Raw genomic sequence first — 24,291 nt, forward strand, 5'->3', positions numbered from 1 at the left:
CTTTAGTTGAATTCTAAACTTAGACTAATACAATTTGTATCAACTCAAGTTTATCTTTTGGAGACACTCGGTGTGAAAGCAGCTGGTTATACATTGTCAATTTTCTGTTCTTACAGTGTTATTTCTAGAAGTGTGACTTGTGTGGAAATTAATCCCTCAGATGCTTTCTGTTAAGATGCAAGGGTGTATTTATAAAATTCCACATAGTGGAAGTGCAGCAAAAGTAGTGCCATAGAAGAGTGTATTTCTAACAGAGTCATTACAGCTGTCTTGTTCTATGCATTAAGTTGAATTCGAGTCATAGCTTTCAGCTTTGTTACCTTGGATTTAATACAAAATACACACATGCTCACTGATTGCCATTAGCTTATTGAAGAGGAAAAAAATGAAAAGGTGAGAATCAGCTTATTTCATGCATCTCACTAGATTTATACAAGCTAGATGGCTAGAATTTATTATAGTTAGCAAACAGGGTAGATCGTTCTAGATGTCTTAGATATCTGCCTTAGAGGAAGATGAGTTGTGTTCTGGAAGTACTTCCCATTCATAACCTGAAAAAAGATGTAAACTGTCTTATCTGTCACTGTGCTATGGTTCAGCAAGAAGTGAATACAGGATTTATGACAGACTGTGCAGAGCAGCAGAATGTACATGTGTACAGAACCACTCTTACTGGGATGGGGAGAGATTATGTGTTTCTTTTAATACTTTTCCTTCTTGTATATGTGCTTACCTTTCTCTTCCTCCACTTCTTTTCCTCTCTTCTGATTTCTTTTTCCCATTTTTTTCTTTCCCTCTCTTGCCTCTTCTTACTTTATTCATGCTTGAGTTCTTTTCTTGCCCATTTTAATTCATCTCCGGTTCTCCCTCAGCCTAACGTCCTGGGGAAAGTACTGGACTTTTATTCCTTAACAGTAGTATAATCAAAAGATTTTTTTTAGGTTAACATCGTGATGCTTTTATGGGTTACCATCACTGGGTAGGGGATAGCGTGGAAGCCTACTGTCATTCTCCCAGTTATCTTCTACATTTAAGGGACTTGCTAAGTAACCATAAAAAACATGGCTGAGAGACATTTACCCACCTGCCCTCTGCTGCCCATTTTGAGCTGGTTTCTTATCATGCAAGGGCATTAGTAAACTTCAGTGAATGAGATTAATCCCTTGTCAGTTCAGCTTACTAGTTAAGCATGTGTTTGTGTACTTTGCTAAACCAGAGCTGTAGTCATTGCAGAATATTTCCTATAAGCAGTTGTGAGATACATATTAATGGATAACAGAAATACATAATATATAGTAAGCACCTAGATATTTTTCCCCTCATCAGAAGGATTTTTTCCTTCTGATGGAAGAGGTTGTAGATAACCTCATACTCAACCTTATAGCAGCAGTGTTGGTGGGCAGCTGCACTGCAAGGGAGGCAGTCATTCCATCTTGGACCTTCAGCTGCTCTGAGAGGAGCATGATGGTGATGGAAGCAGCAGGCAGCATCTCTGCACAGGGATTGGCTGTTCCAAAATCACTGCTAAAGGTCTTACAAGCAAGAAAGCTTTTATAACTAGCTGGACCAAATACTTTTAATATTACTGTTTTCAAGCTCCATGTTCCAAATTTTGACCTGCATTGCTGTGGTACACTGATAGTGTGTTATAGAAATAAGTGTTTTTCATAGTGCAAAGACTAAATGAATAATTCAGAATAGAAACTCGACATTATTGATTCCTGTGAGTCCTTCAGACAACCTGTGGTTTGCTAATGGCATCCTGCAAGGAGAGCTTCATGAAATGTCCAGGTATGCATCTAATGGCAGAGGAACTGGTCTGATATAGTGCAGTCATTCCCCTGCTGACAGCTGGCACTTCACAAACACTAGTGGTTATCGTTCAAACTACTCTACAATATCTTCCTTTTTGCCATGCAGTTGCTAAGTTATTGACCGTTCCCCATCTCCTCTTCTAGAAAAGAAAACATTTTAGCTCTACGTATATATTTATTTTAAGGGATGAAACACCTGGTGTTAGTCTAACTAGGGTAACGTATGTAAAAGAAAGCCTCCTCAACACCTTTTGGTTTTGAAACACACTTTGAAAAAGCAAGCATGTGGTTTTCTTTTTCTGTGTTAATAAAAATAGTAAGCAGATTGCTGCTGTGCAAGCACATGTAAATGAATATTCTGTGTGTTCCTCCCAGTTAATTCTGACAGCTGCTATAAACTGTGTTAGAACAAACCCTGGAGAGCCCTACTCCAAGCACAGTGTGCAGCTTGCTGTGCTCACTGCTTTAGTCTTTGGGTATGGCTGGGCTTCCTCCTCTGTTTCATTTTTAACTGTTTAGCAGAACCTGTTGGTGTCTGAGTAGACAAATATATTTCACTTTTCCTCCTGAAAATTATGGCTGTTATATGTTCAGGACACATAGAACATCTTGCCTAAGTAAGAAGTATTTTTTCTTTGCAATTCATTCCTTCACAAAAATATAAACATTTTTCTTTTGGTAAAACAAACAAACAAACAAAAAAACCGTAATCTGTTAATGTTGTAAAGGGGTATTGGATTTCATTATTAACCCTGGAAAATAAGTACAACCGTAATTACTCATATCACATTTTGTATACAGATTTTTCAGGAATCTTCCACTCAGAAGTAAATGGCACAGCATTTCTGATCTGCTTAGAATGTAAAAGCAGTTCTCAAAGCAGATCACTGAGCAGCTTCAGAGCTTTTTTGGTGCTCGTTAGAAGTTTAGACGAGGGAGGAAGGTAATCAGGAGATGGTGAGCAAAAGTAGTGACAGTGTCAGAAAGGAAAGCTGATGGAGAGGAGAAAATTAAAGTTTTAGAGGCTAATGATAAACCACGTCACAAAAATGAATCTGCATGCAAATAAATAAATAAATCCAAGTCAATAAAAACTGTGCCACAGACTTCAAGTTTATTTGATCCTCTTTAATGCATGCAGACTTCATGTCTAATTGGGAGCAGGAAAGAGAATAATTGAAAACAGTACATTAAATATGCATGAAATATAGCTTAAATACATTGAGATTTTTATGGCATGCAGAACTTTTGAACCAAATGAGGGGTATGTTTCTATAATCTCTTCTGTGCTTTTTTTGTTTTATGTAGGTTATGAACGTAAGGAGAAGTAAGTCTTTGTGAGATTACTCTATTGTGAAACAGCACCACAAAAAAAAATACACAATATATTTCTAATAATGGACTAATATATTAATAGATTAATTAATTCATTCATTTTGTGGCTTCGTTGTTTCCAATTAGGTCTCAGCTGACACAGATTTTATTCCTTAGAGATCGTAAGAGATAAAATTCTGCCATTTGCAATTAAGTGTTGGATTTAAATTAATTGTTAAATTATGCATGGAATATATTTTATCTATATACTTTGATGTTTCTACATTTAATAATCATTTATATATCAGTTTAGAAGTACTTTGGCTTGATCTTGCACTTACGGGACCAAGTGTAACTGTGCCACTGGGTCCATTGGGAGTAGTGTCTGTCCCAGTACATGGACTCCAGACAATAAGAAACTGCAAATATTCAGTCATAAACATTCGAAAATATTTTGTTCTACTACAATATTTTGTATGCTTGTGAGTGAAGTGCTTGACTGCATAGGGACATGAAAAGCACAGCTACTAATATGTGTTCTCTTGTAGCATGTATTGTCTGTTACAGGTATTTATGGTGTTTTGAACAGGGAAATGTAAAGGTAGTAATGTAATTTTTGAAGTCCTAATTTATTTACTGAAATACAGTATAGTGTTGATTCTGCCAACCTTGTATCCTTACTTGCTGTAGATATGTATGGAGCACATGACCTTTGCTCTGAGCTGGTACATTCCTGTAGTTTTAAGCTGTGAAAGCTGGAGTTGTTGGTTGGGTTTAATACCTGCTGTTGCCATTATGCTTCATTACTTTAAACAGTTCATCCCTGATCAGGCTTATTTGTTGGCATAGGGTACAAGCTGGACGAGAACTGAAAAAGGATGAAGGATGGGAAGAACTGGTTGCACTGTGCAAAAGAACAGAGTGCAGTGTCTCTGAGCAAAGATAAAATGATGGTGGTTGTGGTTGCTGTCCATACAAGGTGTTGATTTCGTACTAGGAGGACAGGAAGAGTTTTTGGTCTTTAAGTAGCACTGGAAGCACAGTGCATTGTGATAATCATTTATCCTCATTGCTGATAGAAAAAACAGATGTCAGAATCTGTATTCCATTTGTGGCCTATGCAAGAAATAATTATTTATCTGACACAGTTCAGCTCTTACTTTCAGCAGGTGCAGAACAGGTCAGGGTATACTGTATGCTCTTTGCAGGCCTGTTGCAGGAGTTTGTGCGGCTACCCCTGGTGTGGACATATTTGTTGGGAGATAACTGCCATACAGAAAGACCTTCTACCTGTCACAGCATGCTGGAAGTAATGCTTGTTTTACCAGGTTAAGAAAGTTGCTAGTAAAACTGCTGGTTGGTTGGGTCTTGATGTTGGGGAGGGTCTGCTTCAGAATCTAAAGGGAGAGGATAACTTAGCAGCAAGCAACTGAAAAATCTCAGTCTCACCTTTCTTTGAAAAAGAGAGAAGTGAGAGGGGGAAAAAGTCAACAATGAGCTTCTAAGCAGCAACACAGCAAACTCGGGAAACCAGTAGGTAGGGTCTCCTGGGGAGGTAAACTAGGAGAGAGAGGAATGCAGGAGGTCTGGCAGTCATTGAACACTCCTGTGTTGAATACACAAAGGCAGGCTGCAGACTGGCAGCACAGATAGATGTGTTAAATAAAAAGGAGCCATAGAAAAAGTGGAAATAAGGGTAACAGGACTAAAGATTTGTATGAAAGAGCTAGTAGAGCATGATAAAATAAAGTCAGAAAAGCAGAGGTCTAAAATGGCTTACAGTGAAAGAGTGACATAAAAGTCTACAGGAGAAAGGTTCTATAATTATGTCAGAATATGAAGAAGAAAGGAGAAATACAGTCGCATTACCTAGGAAGAAAATGAGATATGTTATTGAATGGTGTGGAGAAAGCTGAAGTACTCCGACTTCTTTAGATTACAGAATATTGACTTGATAAAAGATGTTTTAACAATATAAAAGTAAAGTTCAGGTAAGTTAAAAGAGTATTTAGATGAGTTATCTGCTTTCTTGTTGCACAGCTTTATTCACTCAACAGTTAGGTTGTCAATTACAACAGTTTGTCGTTTTATTTAAGAATTCACAAAGCACTGAGGACTCCTGGAGTCCAGAGTACAGCAAGCACAATGCTTCTCTCCCAGGCAGAAGAGAAGAATGAGGAATTACAGACCTCACAGAGTAAATTCACTCCCTAGGAAGACAGTGGAGCAAATTACTGAGCTATCAGTTATCTGACCTGTGGCTGGATGGCTGATCCCTGAAAGCAAGCAGATAAAGGTGACACTGTGTACCTGGTGTATCTCAAGTTTTTATGTGCTTGCACATGTAATCTCATTAGCAGATTACTATCCAAAGTTTGAATGAGAGGTTCACAGATATAGTTTACTTGGATATCATCATCTGTGACAACTGCAACTACAGCTGAAACTGGCATGAGGAAGAGCCAGGGCTGTCAGTGTGGCTACTGCCTCTAATGACATTAGGTGCTGCCACAGCATCTCCTGGCTCTAGGAGGCCACACCACTGAGCAAGGGCTGAGTACCCTCTGTTCTACATCCTCAGTTGAGGACTCCAGCTCTGTCACTTTGTACCTGTAGTTATATCCCAGGTTTTGTAGTGCTGCGGCTGTACCTTTCTCTGGCTCATGCCCTGTGTCAGTAGGATGTGTGGTCCTCACATTGCTGTGGTTCTCACAGGGTACAGCTTCTCAGTGGGGCTGATAATAATTGTACCTAGGAAGCTCCAGGAGCTGCAGATTTACTCCTCATCCTTTCTATGGACTAACACAGTGCTCAGGAGACAAGGAGATAGTTCACAGGTCTGCAGTCTCATAGGCACAGGTGACTCTTTTGTGGTTGTACGCATGTAGTTGTGAAACCTTGTCTGTCTGCTCCAGATGTAGATCTTTATGATGACAAAAGATTTGAAGACATCTGTAATAAAGCAATAACAAGATAAGCTTTCTTGGAAAATCACTAACAGGTTATGATTAAACTAGTTTGTTTAGTCTGAAACAGAGGAGACTGAACAGAGATGTGATAACACGTCCTCAGTATGTAAAAGGGTGGTTAAACAGAGGAGGGTGTGAACAAGGATAGACTTTAAGGAGGGAGCAACAAAAGGATCAGCCTATTTAGTTTTAAGATTAGCAAGGCAAAATACCCTCCTAAAAGACAGTAAACATAGTAAAACACTAAGAAGTGCATATCATGTTGTAGAATTTCCTTCATTTGAATTTTTGAGATTAGATAAGCTTCTCTGGAACACGTACAGGCTGCCCAGGGAAACCATGTGGATGCTCCATCCCTGGAGATGGCCAGGATGGATGAACCCTGGGCAGCCTGAGCTGGGAGGGTGCAGCCCTATGTACAACAAGGGGGTTGGAACTTGATGGTCTTTATGGCCCCTTTCAACCTTTAGCCATTCATGATTCATTCTATGAAAAATCATAAAAGGCTGCTGAGGTGCAAAAGGGAGGTGGGATGGACATCTAGTGGATTAGTCATAACTGGCACAAGAGTTGTCAGTGAGCTGGGAGCATTTGTGGTACCTCACCTGACATCTGATGTGTGACATCTGTCCTTCATGCTCTCTGCGAGCTGTTTGTAGAACAAAGGTTACTTAGGTGAAATGGGTACTAAAACTGGTAATATGTGCTATGTAGGTTCTAAAGCTCTGTAACTGATATTTTTAGACTTTAAATTGTGACAATAGGATGGCAGATGCCCATTTTGTGTTAGCAAAAATAGATATCTACTGCTGAGTTTTTGTTTCTATACTACGTGAGCTCCACTGAGATATATTTGCTGATCCCAATACCCAGTAGCTGACCAAGGCTGTGGAAGTGTTAAGAACAGACAGTGCTATGATAAAGATGATAAGGGGAACGGGATCTATGCAGATTTCCTTACTATCTAGACCTTGGCTCCTATACTGGCAAACCCATGTTAGTTGATGTAGTCAGTTCAGAAAGATTTGAGATGTGTGGGCTGGAAGGGAGACAAGATTTATGTCTCCTTCATTGGCAGAAAGAAGGATTCTTGACACTTATGGCTTTCAGTTAAACTTTTTCTGTACAGTAATTATGCTTGAGATACCACACAATTACTGAAACCAGAAAAGGAATTGTGAATATGCATGCCTGTGTCCTAGTATTTGCTACATCCATAAGATTATGCACCTGCTTGCATACTTGTTGATTTGGGGATTAGAGGAATACTGGAATGCATGTCATGAAACCAAATATAGGAACATGAGAAGTGTCAAGACAAGGTTTAGCCATGCTCTGAATTCTTGCTTGGTTTTTGTTTTGTTTAGTTTCTTCTTATATATATGTATGAGCAATGGTGTATTTACCTTAAAACCATGCAAAAGATTTTTTGTGTGTGTGATATTTCTTTATTAAGAATTATCCAGGGACGTACAAAACAATGAGCAAGACACAAGGCAGGGTATGCAAAAGCAATGCATTAGTCAGGATATCTAGTTCTCTGGAAGGAATGGGATGGTTAATGTAAACATAAAAGAATGGCTGATCGATGTTCAGAGACAAGGACAGAGCCTCAGAGGGGTGCTACACTCAGTTCAGATCACGAAGTATTAATGCTAGTGTGTGGAGCATTGGCCAGATGAAGGATTGGTCCAAGGATGAAGCCAAGGATGAATCTTCTGTTAGAAAACACTTGCTGTAAAGAAAGATCTGAAGTGCTGAACTTGCTCTGTATGAGAGGCTGGTTGAAAGGTAATTTGGCTGAGCCTACTATTCAGCGAAATTAATATCCAAAGAGAAAATCAAACAGCTTGAAAATGACTGCTGAGTATGAAATAAAGAGAGATTTATTTTCAGTGTAACTACAAGAGATGTTTTCAGTGCAATAGATCATCCAACTGGCGAGCGAAAGAAACAAGTGAGAGTAAATTTCTGACCATTGAACCTAGAAGTGGATTGATCAGACTTCGCAGGCACACAGGGGAGATGGAGCACAAGTTTTTCCTTCATACAATCTCACTGACCCTGGTTGTCTGCTGCTTGCAAACCAGCTAGGGTACAAGCTGGCATCTGCAGTGCATTCAGGCAGAGATGGAGGAACAGCACCATCTGCAGCCAAGTGCCAGAAGGTCACAGTTGCAGTGCTACTCAGTAAATTATGCCATAATTTGTGTTTGCTTAGTTTCAATGGAGTGAATGCAGCTCATTACAGGGCTCAGTACAAAACAATGACCACAACAAAGCTATGTAGTAGGTATTATATAGGAGTTTGTTGTTTCTCCAAGATTTCATTCAGATAAAGTTTTGCTTAAAAATAAGGAGATTAAAGAACATAAGAGAGAGGCTGAGAATATCAATCTGCACATAACAGCTTCTGCTCCTGATCTTTAGGCATGCCCTTGGGTTGGCCCTGGATTGTAAATCCTGGCAGTGCTGAGCTGGTCTAAATTACCCAGGGTGCTGGGGGCCTTGTGGTGTATTGAGCAACACTCACATATGTTATCTGCGACAATCAAAGTCTGTAGAGCAAAATAAATAGTGCTGAAAACATTTGAGGAAGCTGTCTTGAGTAGTAACTCATTCATGTGGGGAATTTTAGACAAATCTGATATTCTGATGTTACTCTCAGCATTTAAACAAGGATGTTGTTGCAGCCTGTTCAGAGAATTTTAGGAAGATTAATGTAAATCATGCTGTGTGTACTGGCACGAAAAATCTTCATATATATATTTCTGCAGGTAGAACTGCCTGTGCGCCTCCTTTATATATTCAAAGATGGAAGAACTGGAAAATACACGTTTTTAAAACTTACAGGGAGCTCTTTCCTCATTCCTCACATCCAGTTCTTCTAGAAACAAGTATAAATACATTTTTAAGAAGCTGAAAACTTAGGGAAGCTCATCAGGATTTCAGGATCTCAGGCAGCGGCTGTGGCAGTTTTTGATAGTCTGAATGCTGGTGGCATTTTCTGTGGTATGGTGAAATTACAGCAGTTTTTGGCTGTCTGTGTCTGTTACCTCAGACAAAGTGTTTTACTGTTGCTGGAAAGTTGAAGCTCATCACGTGATCCAAAACGTACTGAAGTGAATGGAGTCTGAAATGATCTTTCTGCGGGCATCGAGTCAGATTCTTAAAACTTGAGTTTATTGTTGAACCAGATGTGGCCTGGTGCCAGCTGTCATTTGGACTTATCAGTGACCTCAGCAGTAATTAAGGACTGACCTTTTTTTTCCTAACACACCCGCTACAGTTCTAACTTCTGAGTCCTCTCCTGTTTTCCCTTGGAGGAGCTGGTAATGCTTTGGATCTGAACTGTGCATTTAATTAACTTCACTTCTCAAAGCGAACAATGTGCTACTTGAAAAGGCTTTGCCGGGCTACGTACTCTGAAAAGCCTCTGTTGGAGCTGTAGTGCTCTAATTCTTGGTGATGCCTGGGAATAATGCTGCTCATAGGCTTGTCAGCTGAACTTCATTTTTTTTTCAAAATAAACATGAAGCAGATTTTATTCTTGTTTTACCTGTTCCACAAATGATAAGAGAAGGTCTAGTTTGGCCTCTTCTCTTTATGATCACTACAGCCTAACTATGGCAAAGTTATAGTTAAAGTTTTCCCATTATTTTAAGGAATGTACGTGTTAACAGTAGTCTGCTTTCTTCAACCTGTAAAAATGGGTCAGTTTTCAAGTGTGTGAGCGCACCAGCCTGTCCTGGATCCAAAGCCTGCAGTTTGCCAGGGTCACTGCTGTTGCACCATTTCCTTGAGGGAGTTCCTGGCTGCCCTGGTGCCTGGGTGTAGCTGCTGGTTGTTCCTGCCTTATGAGGTTGAATGTTCACCCTGGCCTCTATTGCCTCTCCGAACATTCAATTTCCTTTCCTTTCTGCACTATTTAAATTGAGAAAGTGATTGCTTGCATCTTAGGTGCTAGACAGGAGCCTGCTGTGACATAACACCAATGACTGTGAGGTCTCTTTGCACATATGCCAGGTATGCATCTATTGTATATGCAGAAATGGACACAACACTATTTTCCTGCCAGGTTTTCTTCTGAAGCAGAAAAGGAGAGAGGTTCTTCTGTTTTCACATACTTTTACCAGCATATGTTCCCTCCTTGCTTTTCCAAGACCAAGCAATTTTTGCTTGTGGAAGCAGCAGGGACAGGCTTTCTCATTTTAGCTGTAAGCATAAGCAATATAGTTTCATTTTGTGGACGTACAGATTTTGTCTAGTATCAGCACAATAAAAATATCAAGAAAAAGAAGTAAATTTCACCATAATTCTTTTTTTTTTTTTTTTTTTTTTTTTTTTAAAGTGTTGTGGTCAGGCTCCCTACCTGACTGTGACTTCACTGACGTACATCAGTGAGAAAGGTTTTAGTTGACTTCACTTGCTGTGAAACCTATAGTCACAGCCTGTAGTGTTTGTGATTCATATAGAAGACAACCGTGACCCATGACAAAACCAGAGGTCACTGTGCACGTTCAGTTCCCAAATTGTAGATATCCAGGGCTGTTGAAATGTATTAGGGTACTCAGGACACTTCCATGCAAGATTGACAGGAAGGGCTTCAGCAAGCCATCATCTGGAGGAGAATTTGGAGGCCAGGTGAGATAATCCTCAGTGCATTAAAGGGTCTTAGGTCTGTGCCTATGGAGTTGAACGAGGGTTTTGTTTCCTGTTGCTGTAAAAAACCAGTCAGACTGAAGGCAGTGGTATCAGGTTTGTTGTGACACCAGCATACGGAAGAGGCCCTGTAGTCCAGGGCTTTTAACTCCAGAAGGGAAATAGTACATGATAGCAACTTGATTACAAGGTCAACCAGATGTGTCAGGGGAATAGTATGACAAAGCTATGTGAGTTATGTGAAGTATTAATTTTCTGGCTTTTGGAGGCGGCAACCACCTTCATGGTCTTCATTTATAGAGTGCCTGACATCTTGGGATCTAAGGGCAGGATTGCAGTTCTGTGACTGCTACAGTTTTAAAAGCTGCTTTTATTACTGTCAGTGTGAGTTTCCCAATTCAGAGTTTAAGCTCACCAAGAATGTATGATACAAAAATATCTCATGTTTTATCAAGGGTGGAGCTTTGCTTGCCACAAACATTGTAGTACACATGCCAAAAGATGGACATCAGAAGATGAATCATCTCTGAAACAGTCCCTTAAATCCTCCCTGTTTTCTTTGACTGACAAAGCCATTTTGCTCATTTATCAGATGCCCCATAGCCACTAAATACTTTCCACATCCTCCTTAAGGAATCTCTTTTTAGCTTTTTAGCGAGCATGTCTTCAAGTGGTGGTGTAGGATCTCTTGAGAAGCACAAAGTGCTCCTTTTAGATGAGGCCTGCTGCTCTGGGTGATTGTGCTTGCTCTGTATCAGTTGCCCAGATGCATCTTTTTAGGTATACATCTGCTGCTAACAAATTGGAGCAAATTTCTTACTGTATTGTTCTGTGCTAGCTTGCCACAGTAGTAAATCCTTAAATAATCAATCCTCTCAATAATTGTCAGTCAATGGCAGAACTAGGACAGAAGTCTAAAGGTGTATTGCTTGTTGTGAGAGCTCTCTGCTGTTTTCCTCAAAAATATTACAAATTCATCTCTGAACAGCTTTCTAGAAGAGATAAATTGAGGAAGATGGTATTTTATGAATTAATTTGGAAACTTTAGAGTATAAGGAACAAACAGAAGGTAAACAAGTATACTTAGTGAGAGACAGACCAGAGGACAAATAATCTTTTGGCACAAATTTAGCTTGCATCTAAAGAGAAAATAAAAGTGTGCAGACCAGAACCTGTAGAACTTAATTTTCTCACAGATCTGTTCCTTGTCAGTGTCATGAATGCTGAAAAGAGTGCGGTCTTGTGTACTGTATAGGTAGTGCTTTAGCAGTGCTGGTGAGTTGTCTTTTGTATATACCTTGCTTTCCTCTGTCCTTTACTTGATGTCTTAACTTGAGCTGCCAGCCTTCACTCTGGCTCTGCCCTGACTTGGGACTCTGCTCTCCAAAGGAAGCTGGAGAGTGACATATCCTGGCTGGAGGGGCAAAGGGGAGGGGGAGACCATCTCAAAGGGTTTTATTGTTGAAAACTTGCCTGCTTTTGTGGGAAGGAGTTTAGCACTAAGTTTGGATTGGTTCTTTGGACAACAGCAAAAAGAAAAAAGGCACTGTGGGTTAAAAAGTAAAGACCCTTGAGCATTCCACTCTTTCAGCATTTAGCGTAATCATATCTGGTATCAGGGGTTTTAATGGTATGTTTGAGGCTTCCATTTCTTTCCACCACACATATACTAGGAGAACATCTGTTTCTTTGTTTAGCTTAATAACACCTCAATCTTCCCAGAGAATTTTTTCCCTTGGCGTTTTTTTAAATTAATTGCATGCTGGATTTTTAATCACAACTGGGATTAAAATTAAATTATTTTATATGTGTGCATGAATGTGTAAAACCATCTATGTCTACTAGAGTGACGTTATGTATGTAACTTGGTTGCTTACGCAAAGTCTGTATTAATGTTTTGGAAAATATTATCAGTTTTAATTCTTTATGGAACAGTCTTCTACATGACTTGTTCTGGCCAGTCTTCAACACAAACGTAAATATGCTCTCATGTTATTCCCAGATAAGATGACAGTCTTCGCAAAAACAGGTTGCAGGGTAATTTCAAGTTTAGAAGTTGGAGTAAGAAAACCTGAATTAAAAAGCATTTATTGATCTAATCACCAGTATGAAGAGGCAGTGGTTTATCCAACAGGATGGATCTAGAATTCTGCCCACAACTCAGATAAACAGAGCTATTACGTAAGGCCAAAGATCTGGGCTGATTCCTGCTTCCCTCATCATACACAGAGAAATGTTGGCAGTCAGGGGGATTCTCTTGTATTGGAAGTACAGCTTGTTTCTTATACAGATGATAACTTTAGAAAAGAATTCTGATGTCATGTTTTATCATCTGGGAATTTACGAAGTTTCTAATCTGACACCTTAATGGGAGTGTTGAAGAATCAATATTAAATTGCAGCTGAAAATACCTTAACCCTTGCCCTGGCTGACAGTGTCAAAAATCTCTGCTTCTGGGAAATCAGATCCTTTGTTTTGCTTTCAAAGTGTAGTGGACTAAAATTGTTAAAACTTCCAGAGAAGGTTATATTTGAGGTAGCTAAGCTAACTCCAAGAAACAAGAACTTGGCCTATGAGCAGATATCTTCTGACTTTGCTATGCCCATCTGAAAAGTTAAGGCTTTCGGCTGTTTCTCTTTTCATTACTTCTGTTTTCTTGCCCATGGTTGGCTTCCCAGGATCTGCTGGGAGATCCTAAGAGGCAAACCAACCCTTCTCAACCAGTTTTTGTCCAGTGAGGTCAGATGGCAAGGAATATCTGTCTGTGAGGAGCACTGGAGCTGAGGATCTGGCTGCAGTGCCATCAGTACTATCAGTTGACCTCTGAAACTGATGGAAGAGGCTCTTGACTTCCTCAAATCAACCAAATATCCTATTTCTTTGAAGCGACCTATGAAGTGGATAAGTGAGCTGCTGGTACCTAGGTACCTGGAAAAGTTGATTAGTGAATATGGCTAATGTATATGGCTGGAGGCCAGAAATGCTTGTTGACTTCTGGTCTAACAGCAGTGAACTTGAGTGCTGAAGGTGATGCACGCATTTAAGCAATAATTTGCTGTGTATTTTTCTCACAGCTCATTCCATCTAGCTTGTGCCATCTGTAAGTAACCATGATTTATACCAAAATAGGTGACTGTCTGGTGTTTAAATTGTCAGATATGTTTTTTTGGTTGTTTTATGCATTCATTGCATGTAACTTGATACCGTTTTCCTTTCATATTAAGGTGTAAGTAGGCATGACCCTTACTAGATAACTGTGTTAGTATGACTGAATTGTATGGTATAAAATGAGATCTCAAGTTTTACTTTTGCATTTATTTGCACAGGTTCGGAAACATGTGAATGACCTCTATGAAGACCTAAGAGATGGACATAACTTGATCTCACTTTTAGAAGTCCTTTCTGGAGACACCCTGGTAAGCTTTTAAATCAGAATGCAGTGGTTTCAGTTTGTTATATATAAATTTACGTGGTGAACTCTTTGGATGTTGACTGCTGGAGATGTCTGGTATTTTCAACAATGCGTGACTTGATACCAAAGACACAAGTTATTTTTCTATTGGTAAGATATTCCACCATGAATTCTGTGGGGGAGTGCTCTCTGTTTTCTTCATTTCTTGCAGTCAGTGAGACTTTCTTTTCTAGGGTATTGCACTAATGTTTCTGTTCTTATCTTTTGTTTGTAATTTTTCTTTTAACATGTATCGGATGCTTAATATCTCTTCCCATTAAAGGGAGCAACTTACAAATAGCAAGGGTAAAATGTCCCTGAAATTGTCTAACACGCTCCTCAGATGTCATTTCCTTTCTCTGTGAGCATTACTTTCTTTGCTTGGTATTTGTTCTCTTCATTATGTTCTTCTTTTCATGCCCTTCTTTTCATTTGTGCTCTGTCTTGTGTCTTTGCTGTCCTGTCTCCTGTCTGTTATATTCATTAGCCAAGAGAGCGAGATTTTTTGAAGACCTTACGGTTGGTGAGTTCAACAGAAGCATGCGCGTATGAACAGCATGAGGATGTGGAGGATGAGGATAAGGGGGTAGGTGCCGACCCCCATAACTCTACTAATGTAGTGTTTGAAGTGTGGTGTCTCCTACAGTCAGTCAATTCTTAGTTTGGTGTCCTGCAGTAATTCCACAGAAAGTACAAAGAACTTGTGTGGCAAATCAGGTTATGCTCATAAAGTAGGTATGGCAAAGAGAAATTATTTGGCTCTTTTTTATGAGCAGCTAAAATACAAAGGTTTATCAATATGTTACAAGGAAATCTTTTATTTTTGTTTGTTTTGATTAGGTAATTAATGATTCTGTTAAACTATTTTATTTTTTTTATTTTTTTTACTTACAATCAGTATTGCCAATTTGGAAGTAGTAGTGAAATAATCTGCTAAAAAATAATTAGAAATGCTGGTCTACCGCACCCACAGTGAGGTATTAACATTGGATAATGTTTTGAAATAAGGTAATTTAGAAGTGCAAATCTCTTTCTCAGAACGTATCAAATTAATAGTTATTTTTTCAAAGCAGATGGTCAAAGTGGAGGTTACATGGCAACTCCGAGCGATGCTTTGGCTACCAAACGTGTGGATTGTTTATCTTTCTGGCAACTGATGCTGAATTATCCTTTTGCTGTACTTTTAACCATCCGGAAGGGAAATATCTACCAATAAAATATAAAATGCTGAGTGCTTGTTAGCCCAAGAAGCTGCTCCATGCTTTTGTAGAGCCTGCATTATTAGTGACTGCTAAAGCAGCTTGTTGTCATAGGGCCCAATTACATTCTTGGCTCCATGTGTGTTGTGCTGCGGTTGTGATTTCAGTGGAATATGTCTGCTTTTTTCCTGAAGGCATAAGATAACTCAAAATGCTGCATTTTAGCTGTACATTGAAAATAAAATATTTCCCCTCTGAGATCCTCTTCCTTTATTTTGTGATAGTTTGGATAGATTATTTTACTCTCTCTGTTTTGGAAAATGAAGTTCCAGGTCTGCAATCCTTTGTTCCATCCATTGAAGTTTTTCAGTAGCGAGGGCTGCAGGGATTGATCCTGAGCTCTTGGAGTGAAAAAGAAGGAACTAAATCGAAGGTTCTATAATGGAAATTGAAGTTCTTTGTGTTTCAATTTATGCTTCTTATTCAACTCCATTTTCCCATGTTTTGCTTTGGAAAGCATCTGATACTCCACAGGGGGAAAAAAAAAGCGTGGACCGACAAAGGCTTGGGCATATGTTTGTATTTCATGGTGTCTGAGGAAATAACTCATATTCATGGCTGAGCCCTAGCAATTATAGTATGCTTCAGTTTATTGCGTGAAAGTTTGTGAAAAATCTGAAATAAGGAAGAAGAACATAAAGGATTTGGACATTGTGATAATGATAAAAATTTAACTGCTTTCCCATTGTTGATCTCTGACAGCTAAGTAAAGTGTTCTTTTTCTGTGTGATTCTTCTTCTTGGTGATTTTACACTAACTGCATGCAGTTCTGCCGTGCTTCCATTAACACACCACTCATTTCACAGATTCTTGCTTGAATGATTTTGATTTGAGAAAAGTTTCTAGCTTTTTTCCCCCCATGCTTTATAATATTTACCTCAAGCCGAGAGTTAATTTTTCACTCTAGGGCTATGTATTTTGTATTGTATATTTTTGGAGGAAAATATTATCGCTAGTAGAGGTTTTAAAATAAAGACGTATTGCTGGTATAATGATAATGCAGTCAAATGATATATAAACAACGTTGAAATTGTAACATAGCGTACAGAGGTAAGCTTTCTGTCAGAGAGTTTACCAGAGCAACATAAAGGCCCATGACATTACTTCTATTTTTCTTTGCTTCATAGCCTGTAAATCTTTTGTAATAATATATTGCAGTTTGGTTTCTGTAGCTAGGATTATGCGGGGCCTATTTTAGCCCTCTCAGCCTAAGTAGTACTTTGCAGTGAAACAGCCGTCTGCCACCATGGATCAAAGTTGCAGTTTGCACTGATTTCTCTTTCCACTGTACAAAAAACAACAACAACAACAACAACAAAAAAAACCAGTTAAAAAAATAAACATAAAAATTGTTAAAGCACACTTTTCCACCAAAGGCACTGACTGTTGGCTTTGTTAAAAGTGTGGAGCTTAGAATATTTTACATGGTGTATTAAAAATCAGGCTGTTCTTTTGTTTGACAGGGAAATCTCATAATTATTGTTTTCCAATTTTAGCCCCGAGAAAAAGGTCGGATGCGCTTTCACAGACTCCAGAACGTCCAAATTGCACTTGACTATTTGAAGAAGCGCCAGGTATGGTGAAGTTCTTAGTAAAAAAATGTTAACAAAAGTTGCATAACCAGGAGCTAATAAATAATTAATAAAACCAAACAACAATCCTGCATTGTCTTTTGTGCCTGTTGTATAATGTCTGCTGGTGTACGGCTTCAGCTCCTGCTTGACATGATGAAGAGGGTTTTGGCAGATGTAATATTACACCAACCTTTTCTGAGCAATAACAAGATTCATGTGGCATAAGATGTTAAAGAGAAAATTATGGGGAAGATCCTTGGGAACTGCTTATAGCAGAACTAAAAATCTTCCAATGTGTCCAAACGCCAGCTGTTATGCTGTTCTTTTTCCCCAGAAAATTATTTTTAGTGAAAAATGGAGATTCAAGGAAATTATAATTGTATAGGAATGACTCGTTTGCATTATATTTGTTTTAGGAAAACTTGCTCAAGCCTTGCTCCTGGCAAAACCCAAACTTGTGCCTTAGAGTGTCAGCAGTCATCTGGGCTGCGGAAGGTTCAGGTTTAATTTCATACTTAAAACAAGCACATGAAAACTACACTTGTTGGGTGGTTTTCCACTGTTGTGGAATGAGTTTATTTCCACTTTTAACTTTCTTCTAGAAATTTAGAGTTCTTGCTACTAAGAAAGAATGAGTGGCTACATGAACTGATGATGACGATGGCATTTTCAGGCAGTAAGGCCTCTGGATTTGTGCTGCACCATTCCTTTTTTCTGCATGACAGACCTTACTTAGAAGTCACAGGGCATGTAAAATCAGATCATCTTCATGTTCAAAAGCATTCAGATATTCCTGGGAGCAGCGGGTCTCCATCATGCAGATGTTGATTGCAATCTGAGAATTGGTGTGCTTTCTTCAGCCTTCCGTCTTCATTAATGTGGCTATACAATACCTTATAAAATATTTGTGTGGTGATGGTGTTCTTGTATGGAAATTGCAGCCCCTCCCCCCTCTTACAGGGAATCCTAGCCTGGAGTGAGGATTAGGAAAGGTTTTGAGAGCAAAGGGGCTTTTTCAATCTGGGGCTCAACTCGGGAAGGGAAGGTGGAGTTAAGGAGGCATGGTACTCTTATTTCTTTCTGTTTAGGAGGTAACTTGCTCAAGATGGCTCTATAACTTTCAGTTGCAGTTCTTTAATGTTAGTTAAGGTAGAGAGATCCTATATACAAGAGCCTGACCTGGGTGCATGTATCAACAAAGGGGAAAAAAAAACAAACAAAAAAAGAAAGCAAATTAGACTATCATATCAAGCTTTGCCAGACACAAACAGCTTAAACAGCTTTCATAATGCAGTGAAAGAAAAACATTTGATTGTCTTCCATTTCTTTTCTGAACAGAGAAATACACTATTATTTTTTTTTTCTTCCAGAGAGAGCAGTGGAGTTTTTTGTGTTGTTTTGCTTTGTTTTCTTCCTAATAGTTAAGATGGTGTCTGCGGAGCAAGAAGAGAATGCCTTTGCATGTTTCGTGTTGATAACAGGGTATATGTAGAAAAGCGTATGCATGTAAATTTACTAGCATGAGCATAAAATATATTTTATCTGAGTAATTATTAATTGCTAGGCTGATTGGACAGATAAGACAGAAAAAAAATAATGGAAACATAAATTATAACCAAGTGTAATTTATATATGTGCTCTAAATGTGAATGTATTGGAGTGGGAAAAATACCAGATTTTGTTTTAACCCTGCTTTTCCATGTTCACAGCTTTCTGAATGAGTAAAACAGCAGAAGCAATAATGATCTTTGTCATTATTATGTCATTTCTTTGAATTTGATAGCAAATTCATGGTCTTATCAAGCCAGCTTATTGTGTTTTATCAGGCTAATTCTCCTGTAGCTTTATCTTTGATACAGGAGAGTGTGGAGAAAGCCAGTGATAGCTTCCTGAATTTCAGCATTTCCCTGAGTTTGATATACTCTAGTTACAGATCAGTGTGTTCTTGTAATCCTCTGCCCCATCCATCACACTTTCCTCCTTTTCCACAGGCTGAGATGAAGGGTATTTGGCACAGGGAGCAGATTTGTTGTTGTAGTGACAGCTGAGGAATCTCCTGATGTTGGTGTGGGTGGGAGAGGGCGATTCCTGGCAGACCACAGGCAGCTAGAATTTTATTCCTTCCAGCTTTGGAAAAAGTAATGTATTAGGATCAGGAAGTGAGTAATGCTTCATTTATAGCCACGCTTCTGTAGTGCACTATGTATTTTTTGGCATATTTATTTCAAGTGTGCTTTCTTCCCACGTGGCAGGTGAAACTGGTTAACATTAGGAATGATGACATAACAGATGGGAATCCCAAGTTGACTTTGGGGTTGATATGGACCATAATTTTGCACTTTCAGGTAAGCCTAATTTTACTTGGCAATTTGTTTTCATTCAGATTCCTATACACCTCTGTGATGAATGGGTCAGGTTTCAATGTCAAGACACCCTGTGCAAAAGTCTGCACTGGGTCTCTAATGTGTATTTGAAGGTTTTAATAACTCCTTTCTGATTATGCAAACTAAATCTGAAGGTGTAGTTTGCTGTCTGATTTCTTGTCTGTAAAGTGCTAGAAAATTGCTTGGTTTTGAATGTTACTAAAAGCAATAGTTGTGTTCCTTTAGCACATGGATAAGGAGGCCTTGATTTATTCTAAAGACTTATTTTGTTGAACATTAAAATAAATTTTAAAGAGTTAAGTCTTGCTTCGTTCTAAAACTGAATTTCTCTGCTGATAAGAGCATTGTAGCAAGCATTACTTTAAGCAGTTTTGAGCAGTTGGTAATGCTTCAGCATTTGTTTTGTAGTACAATAAACGTGATGGTAATGTGGGGTCACACTAGGTGGCACTCTGATTGTTGTACACTGTACAATGATTGTGTACAGTATAATGCAGCCTTACAGTGTGTGGTGTTAAATTGCTCCTCAAAATGAGGCCTTCACAATGACTGTGGCTGCAGATGATGTAATTCAGATGACAGATAATTCCCATTTACTGACTGCAGCATTGTTAGCCACAGTGTTGGTGTTGTGCAGGCATTTGAAATGACTAGAAAATTAGAAGATTATACAAAAAAGCACAGTTCACTTAAGCGTATCCTCTGATGGATTTATAATTGGAAAAAACACCAATTTTTTCTTTTTTTTTTTTTATATATATAGTTCTTAGGGTATTATTTGCATTCTTATAAATTGTAAGGAGGAACAAAAGACCCAAATACAGCCCACACTGCTACAGGCAACGCAGCCACAGCCAGTGCTCCTGGTAAAGGAGAATCCACAAACTGCTTGCCATTGGTCAGGCTCTGAAACTCCCTGAGCCTCCTTCCCAGTCATCCCAATCTTTTCCACACACTTTTCCACACTTTTTGACTTTTTCCACACAGTCAAAGAAAGAAAGAAGGCTGGGCTTAAGTGTATTTGAGAATGACCCACAGAACAGAAAATGAATATTGCTGTGTTTTAAGCAACAAAGGTTGTTACTTCGATTGAAGCAGATAGTGGCAATTAAACTTGTAATCAATATATGTTTTATATTTATGAGCCATATGGATAGACTTGCAAGATGAATTTTTTTGTTTTTCTTCCTATCCAGAGCACAGGACATCTGGTACAATTTTGAGTGGTTGTAAAATGTAAGGAAAGCTGACATTAATGTAATTTCTACCTGTTTAAAAAAAAAAAAAAAAAAGAAAAACATAAAATGACTCATTTAGGTGAGTTGGCGTTACAAGGATTTTCCACTGTAAGGTAGCCAGCTCCATGTCAACGAAGTACATAGGAACATTTAAATTGTAGCTGAAACACTTACTTCACTTCATCCTGAACTCCAGTAACTGCCATGTAAATCTTTACCGGTGTAATTCAGATCTTGTAAATCTGTCAGCTTTCATTTTTCTTCAAAACAATTTGTAAAAAAAAAAATCTGTTAAGATGTTTTTAAGAATGAATAGAAGGACTTAGACTGAATATTAAACCTCTATAATACATATGAAGTAACTGAATAGAAGGAATTTTTGGTGAACTATTTTCTATCTTTTCAATATGAATGGCTGCAAAATCTGCACTGTATGCAGAAGGGATTCATACCATTATAAATGCTTTGTGCTAATCTGTACCACCTTGGCATTTGCCTGCACAGCACTTCTTTTGAAGAATTTGGTACTTTGTTGTCATTGATACCTGCTATGATAAATGCAAGTTCAGAATACATAAGGAAATTCCTTAGAATGTCTTTAGTTAGACCTCGTATTTTCTAATCTTCACATTAGATTTTGAATGAGGAAAATATCTGACTTGAAAAGGCTAATAGGGATAAAGTGTCATGGCAGTAAGTGATTGTGTATGGGGTAATTCTATATAGAAGTTGGGAAAGTTTTGGTGAGATTCAGTTTGAAGTTAAGACACCTAAATCCAGGTGCATGTCCATATGAATTGTGTCTGAATTCTTGCTATAATCTGATAATCTGGTTTAGTCTGTACAGTTGATGTAAGCCTGGAGTCACTGAACTTGCCAGCTTCTAAGGGCTCCCTCCATCTGACTAAACGTAAACATCTGTTCATTTTCTAGATTTATGAGACGCCCACACAAGTATTAAAAACATGACAGGTTTTATAAAAAACCCACTGTCATTTGGGAGCAGACTGAGACTGGACAGCATAAACTGCATTTAAAATAGCAGCAAACATGTTTAGAAGCATATTTGAGACCTGGAGGTTGGTTAGTAAAATGGGTGGAGCATGGTGGAGATGATGGCTTATCCTAGGTTCTGCACTTACAGAACAATTCAGTTGCCTGTCGTAGACTCTTGCTGTGATATGCAATGATGCATCGTATCATCTGGGCTACCCTTGCAGCCTGGAAAGCCAACCTTATCATGGACTGCATCAAAAGAAACACAGTTAGCAAGTCAAGGGAGGTGATCCTGTCCCTCTGTTCTACACTGGTGGGACCTTATCTGGAGTACTGCATCCCAATGTAGAGTCCTCAATACAGGAGAGATGTGGAGCACACCCAGAGGAGGGCCACAGAAATGATCCAAGGGTTAGAATGCCTCTCCTCTATGAGGACAGGCTGAGAGAGCTGGAACTGGTAAGCCTGGAAGAGAGAGGACTCCAGGGGAACCTTACAGTGGCCTTTCCAGTACCTGAAGGGGGCCAAAAGGAGAGCTGGGGAGGGACTTTTTACAAGGGCATGCGGTGACATGACAAGGGAATTTGCTTTAAACTGGAAGAGGGTAGATTTGGATATTAGGAAGAAATTCTTTACTGTGAGGGTGGTGATGTACTGGAACAGATTGCCCAGAGGGGTTGTGGATGCCCCCTCTCTGGAGGCTTTCAAGACCAGGCTGGATGGGGCTGTGAGCAACCTGGTGTAGAGGGACGTGTCCCTTCCAACCCAAAGCTTTTTTTTTTTTTAGAGTAACCTGTCATTTAAAAAAAACAACAAACTAAGCAAGTACTGAAACCTTAACTTTTGAGCATCCAAAATTCAAGGCCTTTAAAAAATTTGGAACTTACAAGTCACAACTCATTAAATTTATTTATTGATTTTTAATTACTCTTTCATCATTTTGCAGTTCAGTAGTTCTTGTGAAATGCTTTTTCTTCCACTCTACCCAGCTCTCTGCTATGAGGCCAAAAGGCTACTTTTTAAGGCTTCACTTTGTAGTGCTTTTGTCCAGACATTATCGTGCCATCCAGCCCCCACTTAGGGGAGTTGTGCTCTTTCTCTCAGACCTCTCCAGGGCACGTGTTACCTCTTAACATTTATCATGTCAGGCAGCAAATATTTATTTCACTGTTGGTTCCATGTGACCCTTCAAGCAAAATTCATTCTTTATCAATTTGCCACAAGGCAGTCCTCAGACTGTTCGCTTGAGGTAGCAGTAAAATGTTTAAGTATGTTAGGGGAAAAAAGCAAGAAGTCTGGATTTATTTCTAAGTAACTTGGCTGGGATAGGTGACAGCTATCCAGCCTCTTCTGAAGTTCCTGATACCCTGTTACCATGCTTAGGTGTTTGGAGGCTGCTGTTCAGTTAATATTATTTCAGAACACTCTTGTGTTGATTGTGAAGGCTTTGGCGTTCAGGTGGGGTCTGGAAAGTGTCCAGAGGAGGAGACAGGTGAGAGGTTGTAGCCCATTTCAGTAAATGGCTTCTAAAGTGGAGGAATGATGGGATGTTCTGGGACTTCTGCATCTTCCTCTGTTTCAGTTACTCTGGTGTTAACTCTGTGATAGGTCACTGTGAAAGAGATGCTGCCTATTTTTCACATTGCTGCCACAGGAATAGAAATTGAGATCTGGGCCTGGCCTACCCTTGCTGTTCTCTTGCCATGTATTTCTTGTATGCCAGGAGCAGCTGGAGCTGGCATCTGGGTCTTGTCCTACATGTGGGTCTTGGATCCCAAGGATTGAAGTTTAATCTGCTTTCACTTGAAATTAGCCAGACCAATTTCAGGTCTGATCTTCTCAAAGGTTTAAAGATGAAGCCGTATAGCCAAGTGTCTCTTCTCTGACTGTCACTTGTCAGAGAGTAAACTGGATTCCACTCTGGAATTGGGATTCCCAGTGGCAGATCGATCATTCAGTATTTGATGTAATACATTTTCTTGCTGTTCTCTTGCCATGTATTTCTTGTATGCCAGGAGCAGCTGGAGCTGGCATCTGGGTCTTGTCCTACATGTGGGTCTTGGATCCCAAGGATTGAAGTTTAATCTGCTTTCACTTGAAATTAGCCAGACCAATTTCAGGTCTGATCTTCTCAAAGGTTTAAAGATGAAGCCGTATAGCCAAGTGTCTCTTCTCTGACTGTCACTTGTCAGAGAGTAAACTGGATTCCACTCTGGAATTGGGATTCCCAGTGGCAGATCGATCATTCAGTATTTGATGTAATACATTTTTCCCGAGTTTTATTTGTGAGCTGATCTCCCAACTTTCTCTTCCAGACCCCTTTGGCATTTTAGCAAAATTGGTAAATTTCAGCTAAGAAAATGAGCATAGAGTTCTGGGAATTTCTGGGATTCATCTGAGTCAATGAAGATGAGAGGCATTAAAATTCATTGCGGAATCATATTTAGACTTTACACCTAAGGATTGCGGGCTATCTGTAGCAGAATAAGCGTTAGTAGTTAGCTCATCCAGTTGGTTCTGTTTAATCCCATAACACCACCACCAATGAATAAATTCCTCTCTCCTCCCTTTGCTAAGAGTTGTCTCACTGGATATAAAACCTCTCTCCTGACAGATCAGCTGTTCAGGGT

At 39.2% G+C, this 24,291-nt stretch overlaps 1 protein-coding gene across 42 annotated transcripts in view; it reads left to right on the forward strand.

Annotated features, from left to right (window-relative positions):
* Positions 1–24,291, forward strand: part of DST (dystonin) — a 280,915-nt gene that overhangs the window by 91,527 nt on the left and 165,097 nt on the right. For 27 of the 42 annotated variants that reach the window (XR_014944222.1, XM_015859182.2, XM_085542024.1 and 24 more), the window contains 4 exons: positions 14,086–14,175; positions 14,698–14,796; positions 16,966–17,043; positions 19,296–19,388. Coding sequence is in view for 41 of the 42 variants with exons in the window: in XM_015859182.2 (XP_015714668.2) it covers positions 14,086–14,175; positions 14,698–14,796; positions 16,966–17,043; positions 19,296–19,388 (360 nt within the window). In the remaining variant the exon portion in view is untranslated. The remainder of the gene's footprint in view (positions 1–14,085; positions 14,176–14,697; positions 14,797–16,965; positions 17,044–19,295; positions 19,389–24,291) is intronic. The other 15 variants (XM_085542023.1, XM_085542040.1, XM_032443515.2 and 12 more) reach the window with 2 other exon arrangements.

Source organism: Coturnix japonica, chromosome 3 (genome assembly GCF_054131305.1).
Source record: "Coturnix japonica strain WE chromosome 3, WE-NBRP24, whole genome shotgun sequence".
NCBI lineage: Eukaryota > Metazoa > Chordata > Aves > Galliformes > Phasianidae > Coturnix > Coturnix japonica.